The following is a 23,301-nucleotide window of genomic DNA, read 5'->3' as shown; positions in this document are numbered from 1 at the left end:
TTTTTTGTTTGTTTTTTTCCCTTTTTGACATTTTAAAATGAATTTCTAAGCTATTTATATGCATATTCATGTTGTCATTCCATACAAAAAGCCAATTCATTGCTGAGTCCATTTTTCAGATGTGCAGAAGCACTGCCCACGTATCTTGTTTTGCTATTTATAATGATATATTAAATGTGAAAAACAAACCATTGGTGGAGAAAACAGCTGGTGTTGGCAAAAAAAAGAAAAAAAATGTATTTATGAAGAACAGACAGCAACATCTCCACCATCATAATCCATTTTCTTTGAAAGCTACATTCAGTCTTTACTCGAGCTGGAGAAGTTTTTATAAGCAAAAACCTCAGAGGAGCAAACATAACCTTTGCTTAATCGATGGAAATCAGAAAGTATGAAGAGAAGCAGGAAGTGGCAATGAGCCGAGTGATTGCACCCCATCAGTGACACATGGTGGAGGTCAAGTCGTGGTCAAGGCAAATAATGCTGCTTTCAGAACTCACTTTATTAATGAAGGAGAGGGCGACAGCTGCAGCAGGATGTATTCAGAAGTGTTTAGATACACTTTGTCTTCCACATCCGGCAAAAAGACAATGACCACAAGCATATTGTCCACAAATACAGAGCTTTTATAGTTAAACTGCCCAAGTGTTTCCCTAGATCTTTCATCCATTCATTTTCTTTAAGCACTTAATCCAATTGAGGGTCGCAGGGGGAGGCTGGAGCCTATCTCAGCTGCCATCGGGTGAGAGGCAGGGTATGCCCTGAACGGGTCACTAATCCATCCCAGAGACAAACCACCATGCACGCTCACACTCACTTCTAGGGTAGCTTCCTAAGTAGCAAACCTAGAATGAAGGATACTACCTTGAAGGCATGAAAGAGAATTTCCAGAAAAGACTGAAGAGGTATAGTTGTGCGGGGAGTTCACAGACTTGATGCTGTCATTGTCATCTCAGGCTGGGAAATCACAGCATCAAAGGGAAATTAGTTATGGAATTTGACATTTCTTTTTTTTTTTGTTATTGACAATCATCTTTTGAAATACCTTACTTTGAGCAATTTCACTGTTTACTTTTATTAAGAACTGACTTCCAGAGCTCTATGACTTTGGGTGGATTTTTAAATGCTGAATGTCATGTTTTTACATTCGTTTTCACAGTGTGTCCTCTAAAGTACGAGGACATCCAAGAATAACAAGCAAAGAGTTTTAACTCAAAACTCATTTAAAAAAAAACTGTTTTGAAAGCATCTACCTGTAGTGGAGACTAAACAATGGCTAAAACAATGTATGAAGAAAAGACATGTGATCCAGAAAGGTGATGGACGAAATTTGGATCTTAATTGAAAACTTCTGATGATTTTTTTAATACTGAGAGCCTATCAGTTTCCCAATTAATCTTACTATGATTTTGTTCATCAGATGATTATTATTTGGTCTATAAATGTCAGCCAATAGTCGCAAATGCCTATCACAGCTTTTATTTATCATTTTCAAAAGGCTTGGGTGACATTTCAACAGTTTAAACATAAGGAGTCAATGTACTGTGAAAAGAGAAAGAGGTGGATAATATAACAAGACCGAATGTGGTTGATGAGTAATTGGTCATCCTAGATAAATCACCCTTTATATAGAGAAGATTTCACAAGCCTGTTTATCATAATTAGCAGTAAGCAGAAACATATTTCTCAACATTAAAATCTGTGTATGATGCAGCTACATAGACTATAAAGCTTTTTTTTTTTAGTATCTCCTAACCTCTGCAAAAAACTATCCTTACTTTTACTTTTTCTTATCAGGAGGTGGCTGTGGGGGAGCGCAGCAGGGGTGGACGGCTACTGGAAGAACCTAGAATTATGCTGTTTAGGGGAAACACTTTCAGCCTCCAGGTGTCGATCCAGGACGTCCCACAGTTACTCTGGAGCATCAAGCCTTTCACCACCTGCCAGGTAGGCGGTTTCTTTAGTATAAAGAAAAAGCGTTTAAAGAAATAAGCATGTTTACTGTAGGTCGATGGGTGTTCTAATTTAAATCACGCTCAGCTTTGTCGCGGTCATGCACCTGCAGGAAGCTGTGCACCTTCATCTTCTCTGCTCCCTGCTCTCCTCCTGCTGTCTCTCTGTCAGCCTCCCTTTTTCTTGCATGGTCACATCAAAGCTAAAGGGCAGCAGCAAGGGCACAGCAGGAGATCACTAAGGCTAGCTATCTCACCCACACATGCACCATTACAAACTTAATTATGACTGCCAGGCAGGAATACACATATTCACACACACACACACATATATCTCATAGTTATCTTCCTAGGGGTCTATTTGCTGCATGTTCTGCTCTGCCCTGTGATGTTTATCCCACCAGCAACATACTAGTAGAATTAGCCCACCATAGCGCCTTTAGAATGCCAACAAGACTTTTTTAGATAGTGACAGAGGTCTTACAAGGAAGATGACTATAAGCTCTCATTCAGACACTGTTCTGACTGAAAGGAGGCTTTTATAAGTGGCCATCTTCCTGTCTGATGGATCTGAAGAGAGGATGATTCATGTGTAAAACAGTGTTTTGACCTGTTCTCACTGCACCACTGTCTGGGTCACACAGTAGTAAGTAATGGAAGTCAAAATGGTTTGTTTTCTTTTTTTTTTCTTAAATGTTTTTTCAGAGGCATCTCTGTCCTAATTCCACAAGTACATAACAGGTTTTTATCTAAAGAGTGCAATTTACATAAGCTTCATAGCAGGAATGTGGACAGTAGGGGGGAAAAAAACAAGTCATCGCTACAAAGGACGATTTTTCATTTTCATTACAGTGATTTTTTTTTAAATTTTTTTATCAATGTAGATGAAGATTTGTAATATTTATGAGGCTGGTGATAACTTGCTTGATGAATATCATTAACTTAATGTAAGACTTGCCTATCAAGTCTTGAATAAAGATCTGTAACCATCATGCCTACTGCACAAACCTGTCAGTGCAGTGTTATTAATTAGGATTGCTTTAGTTCAGGTCTGGGTTCAGCAACATTATGTGCCAATGTCAGGATTCATTGGCTCATATTGTGGAAGAGTGGTTCAGGGCGTATGAGACATTATTTTCACACATGGATTGGCCTGTGTCCAGACCTGACCATTGCGAATCTTTAAGATGTGCTGGAGAAGACTTTACGCAGCAGTTTGACTCTCCCATCATTCATTCGTTTCGCGGTCTGCAGTAACTGCTGGTTTTCCTTCTGATGCTTAAAAACTTCTTGATTAGGTAACATCATCGATTGGGTAACGAGGTCACTCATTCACTCTTAATTAAGCATGTGAACAGCAAAGTGGATGGTGAGACAAGATTAAGAAAAACAAATGTCTTTAGCAGGGATTTAATGAGTTTGCTGTCTCCCCGGCTAAATCCCTTCATCATGATGTTCACCCTGTCCGCCCACTGTCTCTCCTCGCTCTGCAGGAGTTCTCCTTTTCTCAGGTGTGGGCCAGTAACCAGCATCCCCTGCAGTGTGCCTTCTCTTTGGAGCGATACAGCCACTCCTCGTCTCAGCTCTCCTGCAAAATCAGCATCCGACAGGTCACAGGAGAGGAGCAGATACTCCAGATCTATACGTCTGTAGTGGAGGTGAGTCACACTCATAAAAGGACACAGTGTGTTGTCAGTGCATGTGCAGTTATATGGCCTGCTAATAGCTTCTTTTATTACACTGAATAAGTCTTGATTTGATTTAAGAGTTTGGGTAATGAGCATCTCATGCAGCTTTTCATGTATAGATTGCAAATTGTTTTGATGAGTCTTTGTCCTTCATATTTAAGGGGGACATTTTAGGCTTCAATATCGAAACTTCATTCTTTCCTTCTTTCCTTCTCGCTAGCAGAATGAAAAGGGAGTGGTTCCCTTTTTCACTCAGTCGGACTGTACCGTCTCCTCTCAGACAGGGTCAAGGGCCTTTAAAATCCCCCTGTCCATCCGTCAGCGCATCAGCGCCACCTTCGACATCGCTAATGCCAACGGGAAGGACTGGCAGCTCCTGGCACAAAAGCTCCACATAGACAGGTCTGAGTTATAGCACTAAATTTCATCCCACCCTCTAGCTACCATTTACATACTGCTGAGTCATCTTTGAATGAATGAGCTGGCATATTTTGTTTTGAATAACAGAATAATGACTGGGGGGGGGGGGGGGGGGCTGCATGCATGTTTCTCCATGAATGTAAACACCATTCTCATTTTGAATACTACTTTTAATCTGGAATTTTGGCACCGTGTCTGCCTTTATCTTCCATCTCCAACCAGCGCTCAGTTGCACGCCACACTGCTGATTTCATTATAGATCTAAAAACACATGCACAGAGACGGATGGGGAGGAAAATGTTACCGCCAACTTTTTCACAGTCAGAATACCGTAACTGCAGTCAAGATGCCGTGTTGTGCAGAAATCTGAAGGAAGGTCTCTGACTGCTGACAGGCCAGCCTCTGGCAAGAAAATGTGTTCATGTTAGCACTTCTCATTAGCAGCGTCTCTGCATGTCCTCCATCTTTCAACCCCTGCTGAACTCTCAGGAGGTTGTGCCAGGTCGGTATTTGTGTAGGTTGAGGAGGATTTTAGTTATTTAGAGATGGGGCGATCTTTATTTGTGCTTCAGAAAAGAAGTCAATAATCAAGTGTTTATACCCACGACGTTTTTTAGATCTATGCAGTGAGCTCCCAGACACTGACAGAGGGGATATTCTCTGTTTCTTGCCAGCTGGAGAAACATGAGAGGAAAAAGTCTCCCAAGAAACGATGACACTATGAAACTATGCGATTAAGGAATTTCACTTTCACCAAGTCTGAAAACAAACATCTGTGACTGAGAAATGGGAAAGGATTTCAGAGCTTTTTCAAGCCAGCCAAGCACACCAAGAAGCATGTAATAGGAATGTCTCTACCTACTTAAGCTGATTTTTGTAATTATTTCTCTGAGTGTGTGGGAACATCATCACACAGAGCAGGGGAAAGTGGAATAGAAAGGAAAATAGAAGAGAAAGCAGTGTAAGATATGCCATTGCAACAAAACAGTGCCCTCTGTTGGACAGACGTTAAAACAACAGCAGACAAGGAAATCAGTGGAAACCAAAGTTTACTTTCTTAGTTTTCTTGGATGATGATGTCTCTTCGTGTCACTTTGACACGAGTATTTTTGTCCCTGAAGCAAACAAATTTAATTGGATCTTAGCTACTTTGTCCTTCAAATTATCAAAGGAATTTTTAAAAGATCATTATTAGATTAAAATACAAACTATTTTCTTTGCTTTGAAAGCAGACAAAAAAGTGAGTGGAGACAAAAAGCTGTTATTAAATGCTGAGTGTGTACAGGAAGTTCATCATCTGGAATTACAATGCGTTCGTCCTCTCTTACTGAACAATTTTAAACGAATCAACATTTACTCTGCTAACAGAATACGCCTTCAAAATCTGAAAAGTCATCTGGAATTGAAAGTTTATATAAAATGTAACGGAGCCAATATCTAAACCAATCAACTGTTCAAACTGCTAGGTTAGAGCCAGATGTTTCCCATCATTCCCTGAGGCTTTGGACCTGGTTTAAAGCAACTGCAGCACTACAATCTTGTTTGGTAATCATTGTCTGCATTCAATATCTTCAAACCAAGTCAGTCATATTGGACACAAATCTAACCAGTATGTATCATACCACGATCACTGGAGATTGATTCTAAACAGGTTGGCTCATCTCTTAACACATCTAATTAGCAATATAAGATTACTGAAGCACCCACTTCAGTAACAAAACGTCAGGCTACCAGTGTCTACTCCTTTGATTTTGACCGTTGCTCCTTGTCTTTTTTTCTTGAAACCCCCAATGTCTTAGGAATTTGATGCTCACACAATAAGCTTTTGAAAAAAGACTTTGCATTACCTTTCCTATTATAATGACAGCAAAGCAACCACTTTACATTATTCAACCAATCTGCCGTTACTCATTGCTGTACAATGGGATCTATTATTAAAATATTTCATTTTCCTTGGCCCTCCAGGAACCTGTGCTACTTTGCATGTCAGGAGAGCCCATCCTCAGTGATTCTGAGCCTATGGGAAGCCCAGCACCAGGACTCTGGGGATCTGGACTCTCTGGCCAGTGCCCTTGAGGAAATCGGCAAAGTCCAGTCCCCCAGGGGAGCCACCACTCTTGGTTGCAGAAAAGAGGAGTCTGAATTCACAAAACCTGGGTAGGGAAGGTCTACAGCAGATCAACTCATGATGAACTATTACTGCATGAACACTGATGATCAGGTGTACTGACTAACCTTTGGAAAGGAGGAGAATGTTATTAAAAGAACTCCTCTGCCAAACCCAATGGTCCATACAGACAAACAAAATCGAGATATGACCAAGAGATAAGTACCTGTGTTATAAGGGACTTACAACACATTTTGGAAGGGGATATCAGTACACCACATACCCATCTTTGATTGAAAAATGTCCACCTCTAACATATCTTAAGACCGATTTGACCACCTGTATTCAGATTGTAGGTATCGGTGTGCAGAAGACTCTCTGAGTAGGAATGACTGTTTGAAAGAGTCTGAGGGTTGGTGTTGTGACCCTCCCAGTACAGTACTTTTCATCAAATAGTCCTCTGGGTTATCAAAATGTTCAGTGTAATAATGTCCTCCCGGTATTTTGTCATTAATTTTCTAGATCTCCTAATGCTTTGTTTCTTTTCTGAAATGTATGTTTAATGTTTCTGGAGTTTGACTTAAAAAAAAAAAAAAAAAAAAAGAAAGAAAGGAAAAATTTTTCTGTCAGAACATTTTGTCCATCCCGTGAGGTCAGAAACAATAACCAATAGTGTCTGCAGTGATTAGTGTGTAGGACTTAGGTCCATGTGCAGAAAAGATAGCGTAATGATAATGTCAAATGGATGACAGTCGTTATAAGAATCAGCTCCAAGCACGTCATTAAAGAAAAGACTGCAGAAAAGAACTCAGCTGATCAGGGCCTCATCTGGAAATGCAGCCAGAAGTCAACCAGTCACCCACATGCCCTGATGTCAAGTAATCAACGTATGGTTAATTTGGAGAAAATTTAATGTTTCTGTGTGACATGTGACTTCATACCAAACAGACCCGGGGGAACATTACAAACCCTATAAATTGCTGGCACCGGCGAAGTGGTGTGAATCTTGAGGACCCCTTGGGGCTTTTTTTTAATTAAAAGTTTGACTTTTTATGTCTGGTTTGACTAGAGCTGCCTTTCTCCGATCGCTGGATCGTAATTTGGGGACACTTTGCCAGGTCCCACTCCTCCTCCGATGTCATCTCAGCCGAGCCAGCGTCCACTTTAAATCCCCCAGTCAGTTGCCCCCAAACTTAATAAAGTGATTTTGTGTTGAACTCTGTGTTGGTACTCTCTTTCCATCACTTCACTGAATTGAATTCTGACACAGGACAACCCATGTATGCTACAGGAGAGAAATCTCTTAATCTTCAAACCTGTTTCAGGCAAGAGATGAAACGGAAAACTTGGAAAAATAACTATTCATGCAGTGTCTAAGTTTGAATGGTCAATCATTGACCATGCTGACATTGCATTGTGTCGGAGTTTAACTTCACCAAAAAAGACTTGATTAAGAGAGACAGTCCCTTGAGTAAACATATACAAGAGTTTATGAGTTGTAATCATTAAAGTTTATTTGAATAACTAGACTAGTTTGAAATATTTTGAATATTCTTTCAAAATCTCTAGGCCTGTCGATGGAGGATAAAGTATCTCTGCAGTTTTGCCTGCACTCTGCACCCTCAAAAAAAAAGGATTTGCATGATGAAATAATGCTGCCATCCTCCACAGTACTTACTCCAGAGTACTTAATTATGCGTTTTTTGGGATTCACTTTCTTTCTGAGAGTTTCATGCAAAGACAACTCTTAAGTGAGGCTGCTAGCTTACCTTAGCATAAAGACTGGAGAGAGGAATCAACCACGCTGACTCTTGCTAGAAGAAATTAAATCTGCAGACCAATCAATGAAACTATGAGTAAAAACCATAGTTTTCTGTTTGTTGTGGGGTTATGAACAGAACTATTTCCTACTTATTCGTTGTCACGGTTTGTAGTCACATTCAGTCTGGCCAAGAAGGATGCAGATTGATGCAGGCAAATTCTTGCTGATTTGTGCATTTATGGAAATATTCTAAGGAATTCAACCGCAAATGTATGCATTTTTATCCAATAGATGTTGAAATCTGTTTTCAATAAGTCAGGAATGCTTAATGCAAATGATGCAAACCTGTTGTCTATCAGCAAGTCATTCTGTGGTCTGCATGAGAACAGAACCCACAAAAATGTCACCATGTTAAAAGGCCAAAGCTTGGCATATCTGCACACTGAAGAACACTGACTCATCTGTGGTCATGTTGACCTAAAGCTCTTAAACAACCTAACTTGCTTTTAGATCGTAAAACCTAAGCTTTTACTAAACAGGGAAGCTTTCTTTAAGTTTTACTATGGTCTTTTGGGGGGTCCTTTTCTCAACCCCCACCATTATCGCTGCAAGAACCAGACATTAAACAGTTCCAGAGAGAAACTTCACCCCAAATAACTTCCCTGGTAGGTAGGTGGGACTTTTGAGATTACTCCGAACCTTTTAGATGGGGCTTGCAGAGCTGAACATGAATAACTGAGTATTTTATATCTGCCTTTATGTCTCATTCATCCATCCATCCATTTTCTATACCGTCAATCCGTCGGTCGGGTAGTGGGTGGGCTGGAGCCTATCCCAGTAGTCTGTCTCATTCATCTCATACCTAATTTCCATCATAGTTTGCAAAATCTGTTAACTTTAAGTTGGTTCGCAGGAATGGTTGTCGCTGTTTTTAAAGAAAACATTTTACATTCACGTCTGCCTCGATCAGCCAAGAAACAGCCCGCACCGCAAGCTGCTGCGGTTAAGCGAGTTCAAGAACAAATTGATAGATGCTTCAATCATGTCATGAGTGAATCTGCATAATGAAATGTTAAATCTGATTGTTTTTGCAGTGGTTGTGCTCAAAAGTATAAATGAAAACACTCACAACCTCGAAGAAATGTGTAACATTAACAGGTTTTGGGTGAATTCCTCATTCAGCTGCTCTGTGTTCTACTGTGGAGGCAGACAAACAGAGGCAGCAGTGATAGTGAGAACAAAGCAGTGACCAATGTATAAACCGAGAAAAAGTTAACCCCTGATAGTTTCACACTGGCTATGCTATAGGGCACTTGTAAAAACTTTCACAATCCACAGGGAGGAGTAACATAAGAGTTATTATGTTGCTCGTTCCACTCCCCTGTGTGAAGGCTGCTTTGACCAGCACTGCCCCAACAACACTAATGCCAGGAGTCAAGTGTCAGGCTTAAATGACCTTAAACGCCTGATTTACCTAGTTTATTCTGTACCTTGGACCTAAAAAATCTTTTAGCCCCTTAAAAAACGAGGAATAAAACGACGAGTTTTGAATACTTTTGGTTGAAATACGTCTTCAATTGACCACTCAGTTGATCTGATTAATCATTACAAGAGTCTTATTTCCTTAGGTACTATTCCCTTATTTTTTTTTAGCTCAGTACTGAAGTGCTTTTTATCTCTTCTTGAAGTACTGGACCACACTGGCCGTGTTATTTAAGATAGTTTTTTTTTATCTCTCTGACTGAAGGCTATCCAGATGTACGCAATGTAACTTCCTAATGTCAGTAATAAGTCATTACCTTTACTGTTCAATCCACTTTAGTTGAAGTGGGGTGTTTCGCAGGAGCACCAGAGCAGTAGAAACCAGGTGACAAACACTGAAATGTTTCAAATCTTTTCTCTTACAGTAAAGACTAGTCACTCTTCCTCTGTGTGTGCTGTTATATAGGCTTTCTTATTGAGGCCACTGGTTCAGCCATTCATGTATGACCCAGCCGTGAAGTCCAAAACAAACAAACTTTCAGCTTTCTCCCTACTGAAAAAACAAGTTTTCTTAGAAAAACTAGTTTTTAAAAAAAATAAAAATAAATAAAAATTTCTTAGACATTGACAAGAAAATGAAAAGACTGGAGTCAACCTTGCTCTAGTTTCCCTGAGTGAGAAGGATCAACGAGCTCCTGCAGGGGCTCCAGGTGCAGTTTTGATTTCTAAAATTCCTCGCCGTTCAAGTGTGACTAAAGTTGTATATTTCGCTTTTGAAGTAGTGTAATCAGCTAAATCAGCTAAATAAAAAATCACTTTAATGTCTGTGATTTGTCTAATTAAACTAATATTGTTTGAATCTGTGAACATTATCAAGCAGTGACAGGAGTTACAGTGTAAAATTACAACAACTGGATTGTTCCCAAACTCTTTTCTCTTTTGTTTAGGATCAATTTCCCAGCAACACACAGAAATTAATTTGCAGCTGACATATTGTCATCTTTGGATGAATGTTTCCCTTTTTGCCACCCGGAGGTACATCTTTCCTATCCAAGTGGCAGAGCTACTGAAATCTCCTGCAGAGCTGTAGTGTTGGCTAAAGCTACCAAAAGAAAAATTATTACATTAGTTGTTCTTTAAAATTAAGAAAAAATTGTCTGAGTCAAAGAGGTTCCTGATCTATTGCCAAACACAAATCATTGATGTGTTACCATTACCTGAGCGCCTATAAAATTGCTTGACCCATCATCCTGAAACACAGGATATGCCCTGCAGGATATGTTCCTGCTGCAAGCCCATGTGATGACAAACCTCTGGTATATTTAGATAACTGGGCAAACTTTTGAACAGTATTTAAAGACGCATCTGTGCATTAGTCAGATCTATTTGTATCTGTAAGAGACAGGAAGCAACTTTCAAACACTTCCTTTGGGCAAGTACTGGAATAAAATGAAAAGAAGTCACACCAATGAGAACTCATAACGGACAAGAGAGGACGCAAAAATATTTGTGTTCATGTGAAGTAATGAGGCAAGTAACAGCAAGAATTTTTTCGTGGCTTTTCTTGAAGAAAGCAGTCAAACAGCTGCTTTGGCACTGTTCCTCCATCATGAATATTACAGAAAATTTCAAAGCTAACAATAACGAAAGACTGGAAGTATGTGGGAAGAAGAAGAAATGTTTAAAAGAGGGGAGTTTTTCATGTCGACCTTCCCACTGAGCATTAGGGGTGAGACAGTTGCTGTAGATGGATGGAGACTGATAGTATACTGAGCAACCAATTCACCACCTGGATTTAGAGACAGAACTGATGGAGACTTGATGGAAATGTTGATCTGTTAAGAAGGAGGAGCGGTGTGATTCTACTGGCACCAAATCCAACAGAACACCTGCATACAAACAGCATCTATTTCCACAGGAAAGTTGAATGTATTTCATAAACGTTATGGAATTTTCTCCTCATTTTGATCAAAATTACACTTTATTCCCCAGTTTACAATGATTTTTCGTTTGGAAAGGAGCCTCACCTTGCTATGCAGACCTATAATAAACAGTGACAATGTTCTGATTTATGCTACTGCTTAAAGATTTCATGGACACTGCTGAAGTCAATGATTACTTTGGACTTTTGGAGTTTGTTTCTAGCAAAAGGCATTGAAGCTTGTCCGACTTCTTGGCTTAAAGCTTGTACAACTTATGCTGCCAAATCTGACTCCAAAAACATTTTTCAGCTCCCTGGGTGTCCACAGAGTTCAACAGCACACTTGAACTCTGGATGTTTCTTACATTTATTGAACAACATTTTTTCTTCAAATTGGGATTTTATTTTCATCTGCTTTGCTGCTTTAGATCAGCCTCCCTCTTTCTTATATACACTCATGTGTACAAGATGAAAAATCCTACTGGTAAGCTTTATAGTCACCTGTGTACAAACTGTGCCTCTTCTTCGTGTGGGTTTTGTGTCATCAGCGAGTGTGACCAGAATGTTTTTTTCTTACACAGATTATCAAAGAAACTAATATGTTATATGCAAAGGTGCATGGTAAGTGCCATGCGCAGTGTGCAGTGTGCACACTTTACTCACTGCAGAGGTGTTAACTGAGAACACTGAAGCATTTAAACCTGTTATCGCCGATGCCAGGAACTTGCAGCGACAATGAGCTGACTGGAGATGATTTGACCATCTGTCGCCTAAGGATGCTCAGCATGTCTGTCAGTGTCCTTTAAATAAACTCAGACCCAGAGAGCGCTCGTGAGTGAGTGTGTGCAGAAAAGTTGTGTGTAAATTTGACAAAGCTGTGCTCCGTGTCTTTGAAGAATCCAGCCTACAGTGCTGCTCCTAATTCAGCTTATTCAAAGTGTGAGGTAATGGAGGTTCTGTTAGTTCTGTTTTGTTACTGTCTCTATTGTAAGATCTGCATTGCTTTGAAAGAGAATGGAAAAGAACCTGAGTCGTATCGGTGTAACAAAAGCTGAGACTTGGTGAAGGTTTCATTCAAAACTTTCAAACTTTTTGGCGGTTGTTTCTATTACTGCCTTTTTAAGCTAATTTGCTCTTCTCTACACTTTCATTTGATTTAAGTAATTCTTCAAAAGGTTACATTGACAATTTATTGCAGTTGTGTGTGTTTCATTTAAAATGTTTAAATACAGTTTGTGAGCTGAACATTTGAATTAAGTGCTTCTGTATATGAATGTTGGAAATGTTTAACAGCCATACTGCTTATCACTGGTGATATTCTCATAGGCCCTGTTCTTTATTTCTTTTCTTTCGTTTCTTTTCCAAAAACAAATTCCATTTTGATGCTGTATATACTGTATTGTGTTTGAATAAATATGCAGTGAAAGTGTGTTTTTCCTTTGTTCATCTGTGTTAGATCCTCCCTTCATGAAATGTTTTGCAAACCCCGCAAATGGGTGTATCTGGGCATGGATTGTATACTCTGGCCAACTGTAAGAGGAAACTTGACATAAATCTTCCTTTCTCATGTAATTTATGATAGGATGACTTGCAGCCTCATAAATCTTCTCTTTGTGAGCTGAGGAACAAGACAGATAGTGTCCATTTACACTACACAGCTCTGTGAGGTTGCGCTGCACTCTGCTAAATGCTAATATCAAATAGTGACAGAAAGGGAAATAGGGGAAACAATTTTTTTTCTGGAACATGCAGCTATAAAAGGAAATGCAGTATATAAGGAAAAGACAGGGTTAGTACCATTCTAACCAACTAGAAAGTCAGTATTTGGTCTGAGCACCTTTATTCTCCAACATAGCCTGAACCCTCTTAGACAAGCTTTCTGTCATTTCTTTAAGTAGACTTCAGGAATAGTTCTCCAGGCTTCTTCAAGGAAAAACTTTTTCAGATACTCTTCATCTGCTGTAGATAAATGTTTAAGCCTGACACTTCTTCCCTTTTCCTTCACTTGTCTGTGACCTCAGATTTTTTTAAGGACACACTGCACACCATGCTGAGATATGCCAAGTTTTCAGCTAAAAGCTCTTTGGGAATCACTTTGTTGGTGCAAAAATACCATTTTCTGTCGGTCAAACTGTGTAATCTTTGGTGTTTTTCATAGAACTAAAGAAATGGGAAGAAAACAAATGTCTTTGTGACATAAAATTGGTTTGTTTTGCGAAGTTGTCTGTTATTTGTAGACAAAACACTGGCTTATCCTTTGTGTTGGGTACCTTTTTATGCTTAATCAATTATAGGCCAGTCCTAGGTGGCTTAACACGAGATCATAAATAAATAAAACACATACATTCCTAGTTTAAGTATAGTCAACAAAAGACTAATTCACTGTAAATAAGAACACCGTTTAAATACAACATCTCATTAAATTATGCATACCAATACCCCCCCCCCTTCAAAAAAAGCATAAATAAATAATAAGATAAATTTGATACAAGGAACTTTTTTCTAATGTCACAGTCATTCATTTGAGGGAGACAATTTAACTTTTTACTATTTTTTTGTGGCAAATAAGTTTTTTTTCTTTCAAATGAATGGGCATGGTAATCTGAGTTAGACAAGCAGCACCTGTTAAACCAGTTTGTGTCAACCGATCCAGTCAATCTCTTACGCTGCTGCTTTGTCTGACTTACTCGTTCACGCAACCGCTGGTCTTCATTTGAATGTTTATTCAATATCTTTTTTATTGAATGAGCCTCATCAACTCATTGATATGTTTACATATTTATGTTTATTCTTTATTCATTTCAAAACCGTATCATAGCAGATGGCATATTTGTTTAGCATTTTGCACGTTTATTTGTTATGGAATCAAATGGTATTGAATTTGACTGGATAATACTGCAAGATTACAAGTCAGGAGTTCACCAAAGTAATTAGAATTCATATTCAGAGGAGCACAACAGTTCGTGACAATTCGCCTCATAGTTGTTGAAACACTGAGTCTGAAGTGCACTCTTCTCTTTTTTTCTTCCTGCAAATCCAAAGAACTACATGTATAGAAACAGGTGGATCAAGTAACAGGAAGTATATTGAATAAAAAATTCTTAAACAAGCATATTGACTTGATTATATAAAAGCAGTCAAAGGTACGGTGTATAGCAGAGAAAGGTCATGTGTTCATATTATATATATACACTGCAAACTATAAGTTCATTAACTCATGTCTCATCCTCCCATGACATTTAATTTATAACTATAACTAAGTTTTAACCTTTATATTTCCACTCTCTTTATGTGAATATTAAGGCTGGATAATTGGACTGTTATCTCATTAATCTGCTGTAGCAGGTTAATTATGGAAAATTATGTGGGCTTTATGTAAAGCATCTCTGAGTTGTAAATGGATTGTCTGTTCATGGTAATGCTATTTTCATTAAATAAACTGAAGATTAAATACTAAAATCATAGGCGAAGTCATTTCCATTTCATAATAACTCATTTAATTTGCCACACGTGCCTACCAAGTAATGAACTGTAATACTGTCAGATGAGGATAGTGGGATTAGAGTAAAACGGAGAACTTTTGACACTTGAGTTCAGTGTATTTTGAATCTCTTAATGGTTCCATATCAGCATAATAAAGAAATAAGTGAAAACTATCAATTTTAAGTGCCATTTGTACAAACATTTGTCATAACATGATCTTGAATAATCCATCCGCAGTATAAATAACAAGATTAGCTGTCCCTGTCTTGAAATCTAAAATATGTTCCACCAAACATCGTGAGACGTTTAATGTAAATCATTTGATGGGAAAACACAAAACACAGCCCAATCCAAACAGCAGATGGCGCTGTATGCTGTTTTCTTATTAAAGGTCAGTTTGTCTCAGCATGTCTTAACATTCTCTACATGCGCATGTGCACATACACACACACACACACACACACACAGACATGCAGGTTGTTTCCATGACATGAGGCAGCCTCACAAACTTGCATATGTGCCCCTTCACAGTGGGTCCAGTCAGGCCTGGCACTGTAGCAGCCAGCTACACCCTGTCTGACAACGCCAAATGCCGCTCAACACCCACCCAGGAGCGTGTTCCTGCAAGGTTCTCAGTCCAGTTGAACTGCATGACACACAATAGTTATTTTGTGCTTTCTGCTTGATGTGGATGACATTAACAGTTTCTCACAGTAGGGCATGAATAGTTAATTTTTTATCTATTTGAGTTTGGTATCTTCACTCAGCCATGCAGACCGTGTCCCAGCCGGATGTCATCAGTCCCAGGAAGGCAAACAGGCAGGCTGCAGGCTTTCCCAGCAGGCCTCTCTCTTCCCCTCCAGACGCGACACACACATCCCTGGCACAACTCGAGCCCTCTCACCCCTTCTAATAGGCCCCACCCCACTCGCCTCTGGACAACTGCTCTGACTCAAACGGATTAAAGATGACTCTCTTCTCTCACTTTCTTTTTTTTTCACCCTCTCTCTCTCGACTTATTTCTTTCCATGCCGGATGAAAGGCCTCCCAGACACCCACTCCATGCGCATACCATTCAGGCCAGGACACACAGGAAGTCTATGTGCTGCATGGAGGAGAGCGAAGAGGGGTGGGGAGGTTGGGGGGTGGGAAGTGGTGGAGGAAAGAAGGAAGGGGGAGTGCTCAGCACAGAGGGAGAGGAGGAGGAGGGAGGGGGGGGGGGGGGGGGGGGGGGGCGAGAGAAGAACTAAATGCAAGTCATGTGAAGCTCATGAGAACTAACCTACAAAAGATGGAATCTTGTTTTCCTTTCACCAACCCTTTACTGCTACGCTTTTTGTCTCTCTGTCTTCAGGTTCTAAATCCTACATCTGTTCTTATCTGTTTATATAAAATCGGGCTTTTTGCTTTAAAAGAATATAATCCTATTTAGAAGTTTTTGTTGAAAATTCTCAAACTTAAGGTTAGTTATGTTGCCCCCAAACACTAATTGACTGAAGCAGTAAATCCTATTTGCACGGTTATGCTTTTGAGTTTGTTGTGCTGTAATTGTTGCATTCAAACTCTGTTGACCTCTCTTTCCCATAAAGTTTTAATCTTGTAAAGCTATTGACACCAGCAAGTTGAATGCCTTACAGTTGTTTGGAAAATCTGTTTTTTTTTTTTTTTGCAAAAGCACCCTGCGATTTAGTTATGAGATTAGCTTCAGCCAAAATCTGCCATGGAACTGTGAATAATTGCATCACGTGGAATAGAGCGCTCAGTGCATTTGTTACTTCTACGGTGTATATTGCTTCTGTGTGTGCCTGTGTGTGTGTGAGAGTGAGTGAGTGGGTGGGTGACTGCAGCCCCAGCTCGCAGGGAACGGCGTCACATCGCATGCTTTGAATTACTGTACATTTGCGGCTGGTAGACAGTCTGCTGCCAACTGTCTCTGAGTGGATCAGACAGCTAACATCAGCACTGTGGATTCAGCCACGAGTCCTCCTTTAATTCCCCCTCTTTTTCCAGCATACTTTCTTTTTGCTGGCTTTCTTTCACCACTCCCTTTACACGCATACACTGCTCGATGCCTCTATTCTTAATTACCTCCACTCACTAAAATTGTGTAAATTATTTATTCATGGCATTTTCCCTCCTAAATCACACAATCCGTGCAACAGCATACAGACGCTGACACCCACACACATTCCTGTAGACAGCTCACACAAACACACACATTTGTCTGTGTGTTTACACAGTTCACCAGGCAGCTAATCTTTTTGGCCCTGCTGACTGAAGTCTGTCTACTGTCGAAAAGTTCTTTTAGAAATGAAAAAAAGAAGCAAGTCAGCTGACAAATCAGACCACATCACAACGGCACGTCACTGCCTTAAAGTGCCCAACCACAACGATGGCTAGTGCCCAGGTGCTGTCAGGGAAAGTACTGATGACATCACCACAAAGGTCTCAACAAAAGACAAGCATTCCAGTCTATCGTAATCCACTGTGTTAATACACAGCACTATTTGAACCAGATCAAACCAGTCAGGAGGCTTTTCTCTCACACCTCCTCCTACTCTGAGTCTTTAGTCTCTCACATCAGCCCCACTTTTAGACATTTATTCTGGCTCCCAAGCAAACATCTACCCCTCAAGATGTGTTAGGAAGTGTTAACTGGTTTGACAATAAGACACTTGACAGTATATTTCCAGTATATTTTGCCAGGAACTCCCACACCATTTGTCTTCTGCTTTTGTCAGATTATAGGAACTTGGCATGAGATGATTTTTCCCATTGGTACTTAGAGGTCATTGTTTCAAAGACACTCAAAGGTATTCCCCAACAGCCCTCTATCCTTTTTAAGTGGCCTAGGATTGCACTGTATGCTATTCAGTTTTAAGGATTTCCCAGAATTGTTCAGATTTTTTTTTTTTATATTTGTGTATAAGTTTGCCTCTTTCAGTCATTTTTCTTTCTCTTTTCCCATCAGACTAAAACAGTCAGCTGCTGTTTATTTCAAATCTGATTCCTACAGCAGACTCTAAATGCATCCTTTTAACTGTGTTATTGCCAGAGTATACAAGTAGTTTTGTTTTTACCAAGCCATCACTTGGTGGATATCCATTGCCGTTTCTGACAAGAAAAGATGAACGGAAACTGTAAAGATTGAAAAAAAAAAAAAAAACGTCCACTTATGTGCAACAAAGTTTATACGTGCTTTAGGGAGAATAAAAACAACTTTGCGAATCACATCTGACTCAGCAAAGATTCAGATTATGTGATTTACCAGCTTTTCTGATTTGTGCTAACAGTAGACACATGACTGCCCAGCGTCTTCCCAAATATTATAAAGCTAATATCTCAGATATTTCCAGAGATTAAAGGAAGAAGAGCTCTCTCCATTTTCTCTCTTGAGGATGTCCACTACAATTGATGTCGTTTCTGGTTAGGTCAACTACTTCTTTTACTGCATTGTGCATTATAGCTATTTGCAACATCGCTTTTACTGTCACTTTAAGTAGATACTATGAAGCCCAATTTATTTGCATCAAACGAGGCAATAAAGACTTATTGTGTTTTTTCAAAAGATTGGAACAGATTGGCTCTGCTGGTGAATGAAAACCTGACTACTTTCAGGGTGAGTCTGGGAAGCCTGTAAGCATGCTAATGTTGGTCTTTAGCTCAGACACTGCAAAAGCTTTTCTTCCATCCAAGTAAATTTGAAGCAAGCTTTTGCATTTGTCACTTGAAGCAAAATACTAGATTCTGTAATGTCAACATAAGACGGTGAAGGCAACAATGTGCACGGTTATAAACAGTTGCCATCACCACTTGGATACAAAACTTTGTGAAAGAAGAGACACATTTGGTCCCCTTGGCCACATACAGCAAAGAGAGCTTTTTTCAGCTGGTTACATTGTGATTATCCTTTTATGCAAGCAAGTATTGGTTTGATTTCAGAAGGCAGAAACAGCTGACTCTTGTAGTGGTCCAAGAACACGTTTGCTTCCATCTGCCCTAACATGCACTAGTTCTTTTTCAAAAAGGGAAAATAACCTGAGCTTAAAAGCAAGGTTTTCTTAGTTTTTTGCCATTCCAATCAACTTTTTCTGATATAGAGGAACAATTTCATGATGTGTTAATAGACTCTTCTGACTTTTTCTGTTGCAGTTTTATTCTTCTGCATTTTTCTGTGTGAAAGGTTCAAATATGTTGCACTTTTAACAGAGATCGAGTCAGGAGAGATGCTCTGTTTCAATAAAATTCATATTTTATAGTCATAGTTATAGTTTTATAGCATTATCTGACAAAATCACCATTCAAGTAACTAATAGACAACATCTGTGCAGTAATTTGATTATATTTCCACGTATGATGACACCCCACAGAGAAAGTTAGAAGCATTTTGTGGCACAGTCCACAGCATTACAGCAGACTTTACCTATAACATGAATCTGCTTCTCTGTATTACTGGGACAAGAACGGTGGCCTTAGTAAGTGTCGAGCTGTAACCGTAGCTCGCAAAGTCTTACCAAGTGCTTGAAAGGCTCATTCAAAGGAAAAGGAAAAATATCCTGTTCATGTCACACAACAAATAATCACAAATATGAATTTTTAGAAAACACCTTCATTTTGCTGATTAACGTTTTGACGCCATCCAAAAGTCAGAAAGGGCGCATTCGGGTGAGGTTTCTTCACCTTTCATCTTGTTCATATCTAGAGCAAAGGGTCGACATTATCCCAGCTTTATTTGGCTCAGGGTGAATGAGAAAAGACCACATAATGAGGGGGTCTGTAAGCAGAATTACAGCAAAATCTCTGTGTGAAAGAGGCTTCAGTCTACTAAAAGTACATTCCTTTCCTCTTGTATTAATCTTGTAAAAACTGATTTCTTGTGCCAATTGTGGGCAACGGAAGTGAGACGCTATGAGGTTTTATTTGTGCTAAAATTATGCTCTCATGTACACTGTTTATGCCCACTGAACATCATTTGTTGTGTTGTTATTTGTGTCGTTCCCCTGTGTTGTTCTGATGTGTCGTCGGACTGTGTGACTGTGACTCTTTTGATTGATTTAAAGTTCCTCAAGCAAGATAAAAAAAAGAACAAATAAAACTCTTTTATATCTGTTTCTATATTTAACATTTTGTGTTCACATGACCTTGATTTACAATAATTGGTGGTTTTACAGCATTAAATGGGGCTGATTGTTTTAATTTTTTTCCTTCCAGTGATAAAGACAACAGAGCTGTCTTAGGATTGCTGTTGAAAAACAAACTTAACAGTTACAAGGGCTGCAAAGCCATCGCCAAAGTTCTTAAAATCATTGTACTGACACTTCATAATGTTCTCAGGACGTTTCACAGCCATAAAACTGTGGAAATGCTTTCTGAATGTGTCCCCGAAGAAGAAGTAAGAAAAGCGTAATGAAAGAGGTAAGTAAATATATTTGCACACTGTCAAAAAACACCAAAGGCACCTGAAGAGCTTCAGGCTCACGTGTAATGGGGGTTTTAGGCTGTACTATAAGCTTTATTGCTAAACCAGAGCTTCGTGAGTAATGGCCAAAGAGGACACAAATATTAAAATGAATGCACACAAAAGGCAAGACGTGTGTTTTTGAAAAACTTACATAGACAAGCCACAGTCTTTGTAGAGTCCAAGCAAAGCCAAAGTTAAGCTGTTTGGTTCTGCAGAGCAACATTTTGTTTACAGCCAACAAAGAGTTGCCCATAAAGAAAAGAAGAGGTTACCCACTGTGCAGTGGTGGAGGATCATATTATGGGGCTGCTTTTTCTGTGTGTGGTAATTGCCAATTGTACCTGAAGCGTGAACATTTCAAGAGTGATGAAATCTACCAAAAATACCCCTGCGACATTATTGGTGTATTCTCGGTGGCTATAAAACCTCTTGAAGGTCACAACTGCCAACGGTTCTGCATACAATGTGACCATGGTTCATTTTGTGATTGTATATGTCTACATCGGCAGTTACAGTGCCTCAGAACGGCCCACATGTGGCTCATTTAATCTGCAAAAATGCAACTAATAGAATTACAAACTAACATGTTGATTATTGAGAAATAGTTTTGTATGGAGGGCAATTTAAGCCGTTTCACATTCTGAGGATGTTTCATTTCTGGCTTGTGCAGGTATATGATAACCCAATGGAATAACATGGTTACTTTTTGTTCTTCTACATCTACGGTTAAAAGGAAAAAGCATCAATAGTAGTTAGGGTGAATTTTGCTCAAATCATTGTGTCTCTGTACTTCCTCACAGAATGACTCATATGGATGTGACTCTGTGACAGTAACGCTGCATTTGGCAGAACTCCAAAAAGGTCATTTTTCAAAAATGTTGAAAATGTCAGTTGGTTGATCATTTTCACTTTATAAGCAATCCCTTTCACATGCGAGCATGTGTCTGGGCAGTTCATTTAAAACTAAACGTAGTTACACTGCACAGCAAGTTCAACGCATTTGTGTGAGAGCGTGTAATTACTGGCACTATGTTCATGTGTTTTCCCTCCACTTCCAGTCTGAATGCATGAGAGGGCGGACGCTTTGGGCTGCCATGCTTCAATCCTCCACGCAGAACAGAAACAATAACTCCAGCTTCTGTGTCAGGCTGCAGCACAACATTCATGCTGTGCACTTTCACCTTTGACTGTGACCGGGCAGCTCAAATCTCTGCATGTTGTTATTAAAAAAGTCTTATTGAACTTTGAACAGGCTGCAGCCTCTTCTACAAATATTGATTTTAATAAAACTGACATGAGCAACATTTGCAGCATTAACACATTTCAACAGTTCAACTTATTCTGAAGTCCACATGCCTCCACTGTTCAAAGAATGTGGGTCCAGTTTTGTAATGAAACTTTTTGGTTACCGTTGACTCTGCTGTTGAAAGTCTATGAAAGAGAATCATTTGAAGACGGAACCCGTCTGTTTAGTTTTTCATCTCCTTGTCAGTTCTTTTTTTGGTCAGCCTTCCTCAACAGCAAGTGAAACAATACCCAGCAGGCGTCACAAGATAAATCACTGACGCTGAGGAAGGTTTCCCTTCCTTTATTTTTTATTTTTTTGCCTTTTCCTCTGCAGGTCACTTCTGTGCAGAGACAAAACTCAGATGTACCACCATCTGCGACACACGCCCCTGGATAGTCAGATAAATAAACACACAGGCCGTCACATATATCCCACACAGGACATGCACATTTTTTTTCCTGAGCTGCTCTGACTTCCCTTGCTGATGAAATTGAACGCTTTCCAAAAAATTACAGTTGATAAACTGTTAACTTTGTTGAGATATTTCTCGTGGCTCCGGTGTCGACAGTCTGAACTAATCAGCCCTGCAGCCATAAATACTGACTTGTTCAGGATAAGCCTGCAAACAACTCAGTCATACGCTTCCTGTTTTTGAGCACGTAGTCTGTGACCTCAGAAGGAGGAGCACAGGATGTGCTCCAAGAGGAAGATACAGATAGAGATTTCCTAGACAGTATTAATTGAAACACATGTTGGCGGCAGCTGATAAGTTGCATCTGTTGCGCAACTTGATGAGTGTTGTGCTGTTTTGTTTTTCCTGTAACAACTAAAACTCTGATCATCAGCCTTGTAATCTCTCAATATTTGTCCTTTTCACTGTTTTTTTTTGTTTTTTTTGCTCAAGGCACACTGAAATGGCAGTTTTCTGTCTCTTTTGGAGCTTGTAGCCTCACCCCTTGTAGAACTTTACAGAAAGTGAACAACACAGTCGTGTGAGAACCACCAAGTAAGTATTAGTCTTTGATATTTGACTGAGCAGCAGAGGTCACCTGTGACCAGATCACGCAGTTTTCATCAACATTTAATCCACCAAGGCATTTCTGCTGTACCAGCTGACGCAATGATTATGCCATACTCGCCTATCTTCCTGTCTCTCTGTAATGTCACTACCATGCCTTTTGGTCACAAGATATCTAACTAATCATCGGAATGTTTCATAACACAGTGGTAACTCCAGACTGGTAATTGAGAAGTGCGATGCATACCAGACTGCTTTTGAATGTCAAGAAATTGCCCAATCCTTGTGTCATTACCAGAATGTCTGACTGAGCGTCAGGCCTGTGATTTATTAATGCTTGGCTCTGTTTATTTGTTTGTTTGTTTGATTTGTAAATTACTCCCACATGGTCTGCCCAAATGTCTTCCTCTTCCCTCCCTTGATACACAAGCCGCTTAGGCCCCTTAGACCACAGACTCACTTTAGATAAGATTTTGTCAGCAGGAACCACATTTAACAGGATGTTTGTTATTTGATGTTGCTTAAATGGTGTCATTAAATTCTAGTCGACCTGCTTTATTTACAATAGAGTTCTCGAGATTCAACACTTATTCTGTGCTAATTTAAATCAAAATACTATTAGAACTACAACTATTTCTCAGCGTGTGAAAAGGGTTGTCTCTTTTAGTGTCTTCAAATACTTGGAAAGTGTATTTGGGATTATTCATTCACTCCTGTTG

At 39.5% G+C, this 23,301-nt stretch overlaps 1 protein-coding gene across 2 annotated transcripts in view; it reads left to right on the top strand.

Moving 5' to 3' along the window:
* LOC140276801 (netrin receptor UNC5D-like) overlaps positions 1 to 12,712 on the top strand; it is a 177,809-nt gene extending 165,097 nt beyond the window's left edge. Inside the window, exons 15-18 of one of the 2 annotated variants that reach the window (XM_072371612.1) lie at positions 1,798 to 1,947; positions 3,446 to 3,610; positions 3,864 to 4,042; positions 6,026 to 12,712. In XM_072371612.1, the coding sequence (XP_072227713.1) occupies positions 1,798 to 1,947; positions 3,446 to 3,610; positions 3,864 to 4,042; positions 6,026 to 6,221 (690 nt within the window). In that variant the 3' untranslated portion in view covers positions 6,222 to 12,712. Of the gene's footprint in view, positions 1 to 1,797; positions 1,948 to 3,445; positions 3,611 to 3,860; positions 4,043 to 6,025 lie in introns of both variants that reach the window. The other variant, XM_072371611.1, reaches the window with a different exon arrangement.
* Positions 12,713 to 23,301: the final 10,589 nt, after the last annotated feature.

The sequence above is a fragment of the Leuresthes tenuis genome, unplaced genomic scaffold (assembly GCF_036924035.1).
Source record: "Leuresthes tenuis unplaced genomic scaffold, fLeuTen1.0.hap1 SCAF_19, whole genome shotgun sequence".
Classification (NCBI taxonomy): domain Eukaryota; kingdom Metazoa; phylum Chordata; class Actinopteri; order Atheriniformes; family Atherinopsidae; genus Leuresthes; species Leuresthes tenuis.
Note: the sequence above shows the minus strand (reverse complement) of the source record. Positions and strands in the feature narration are given on the sequence as shown.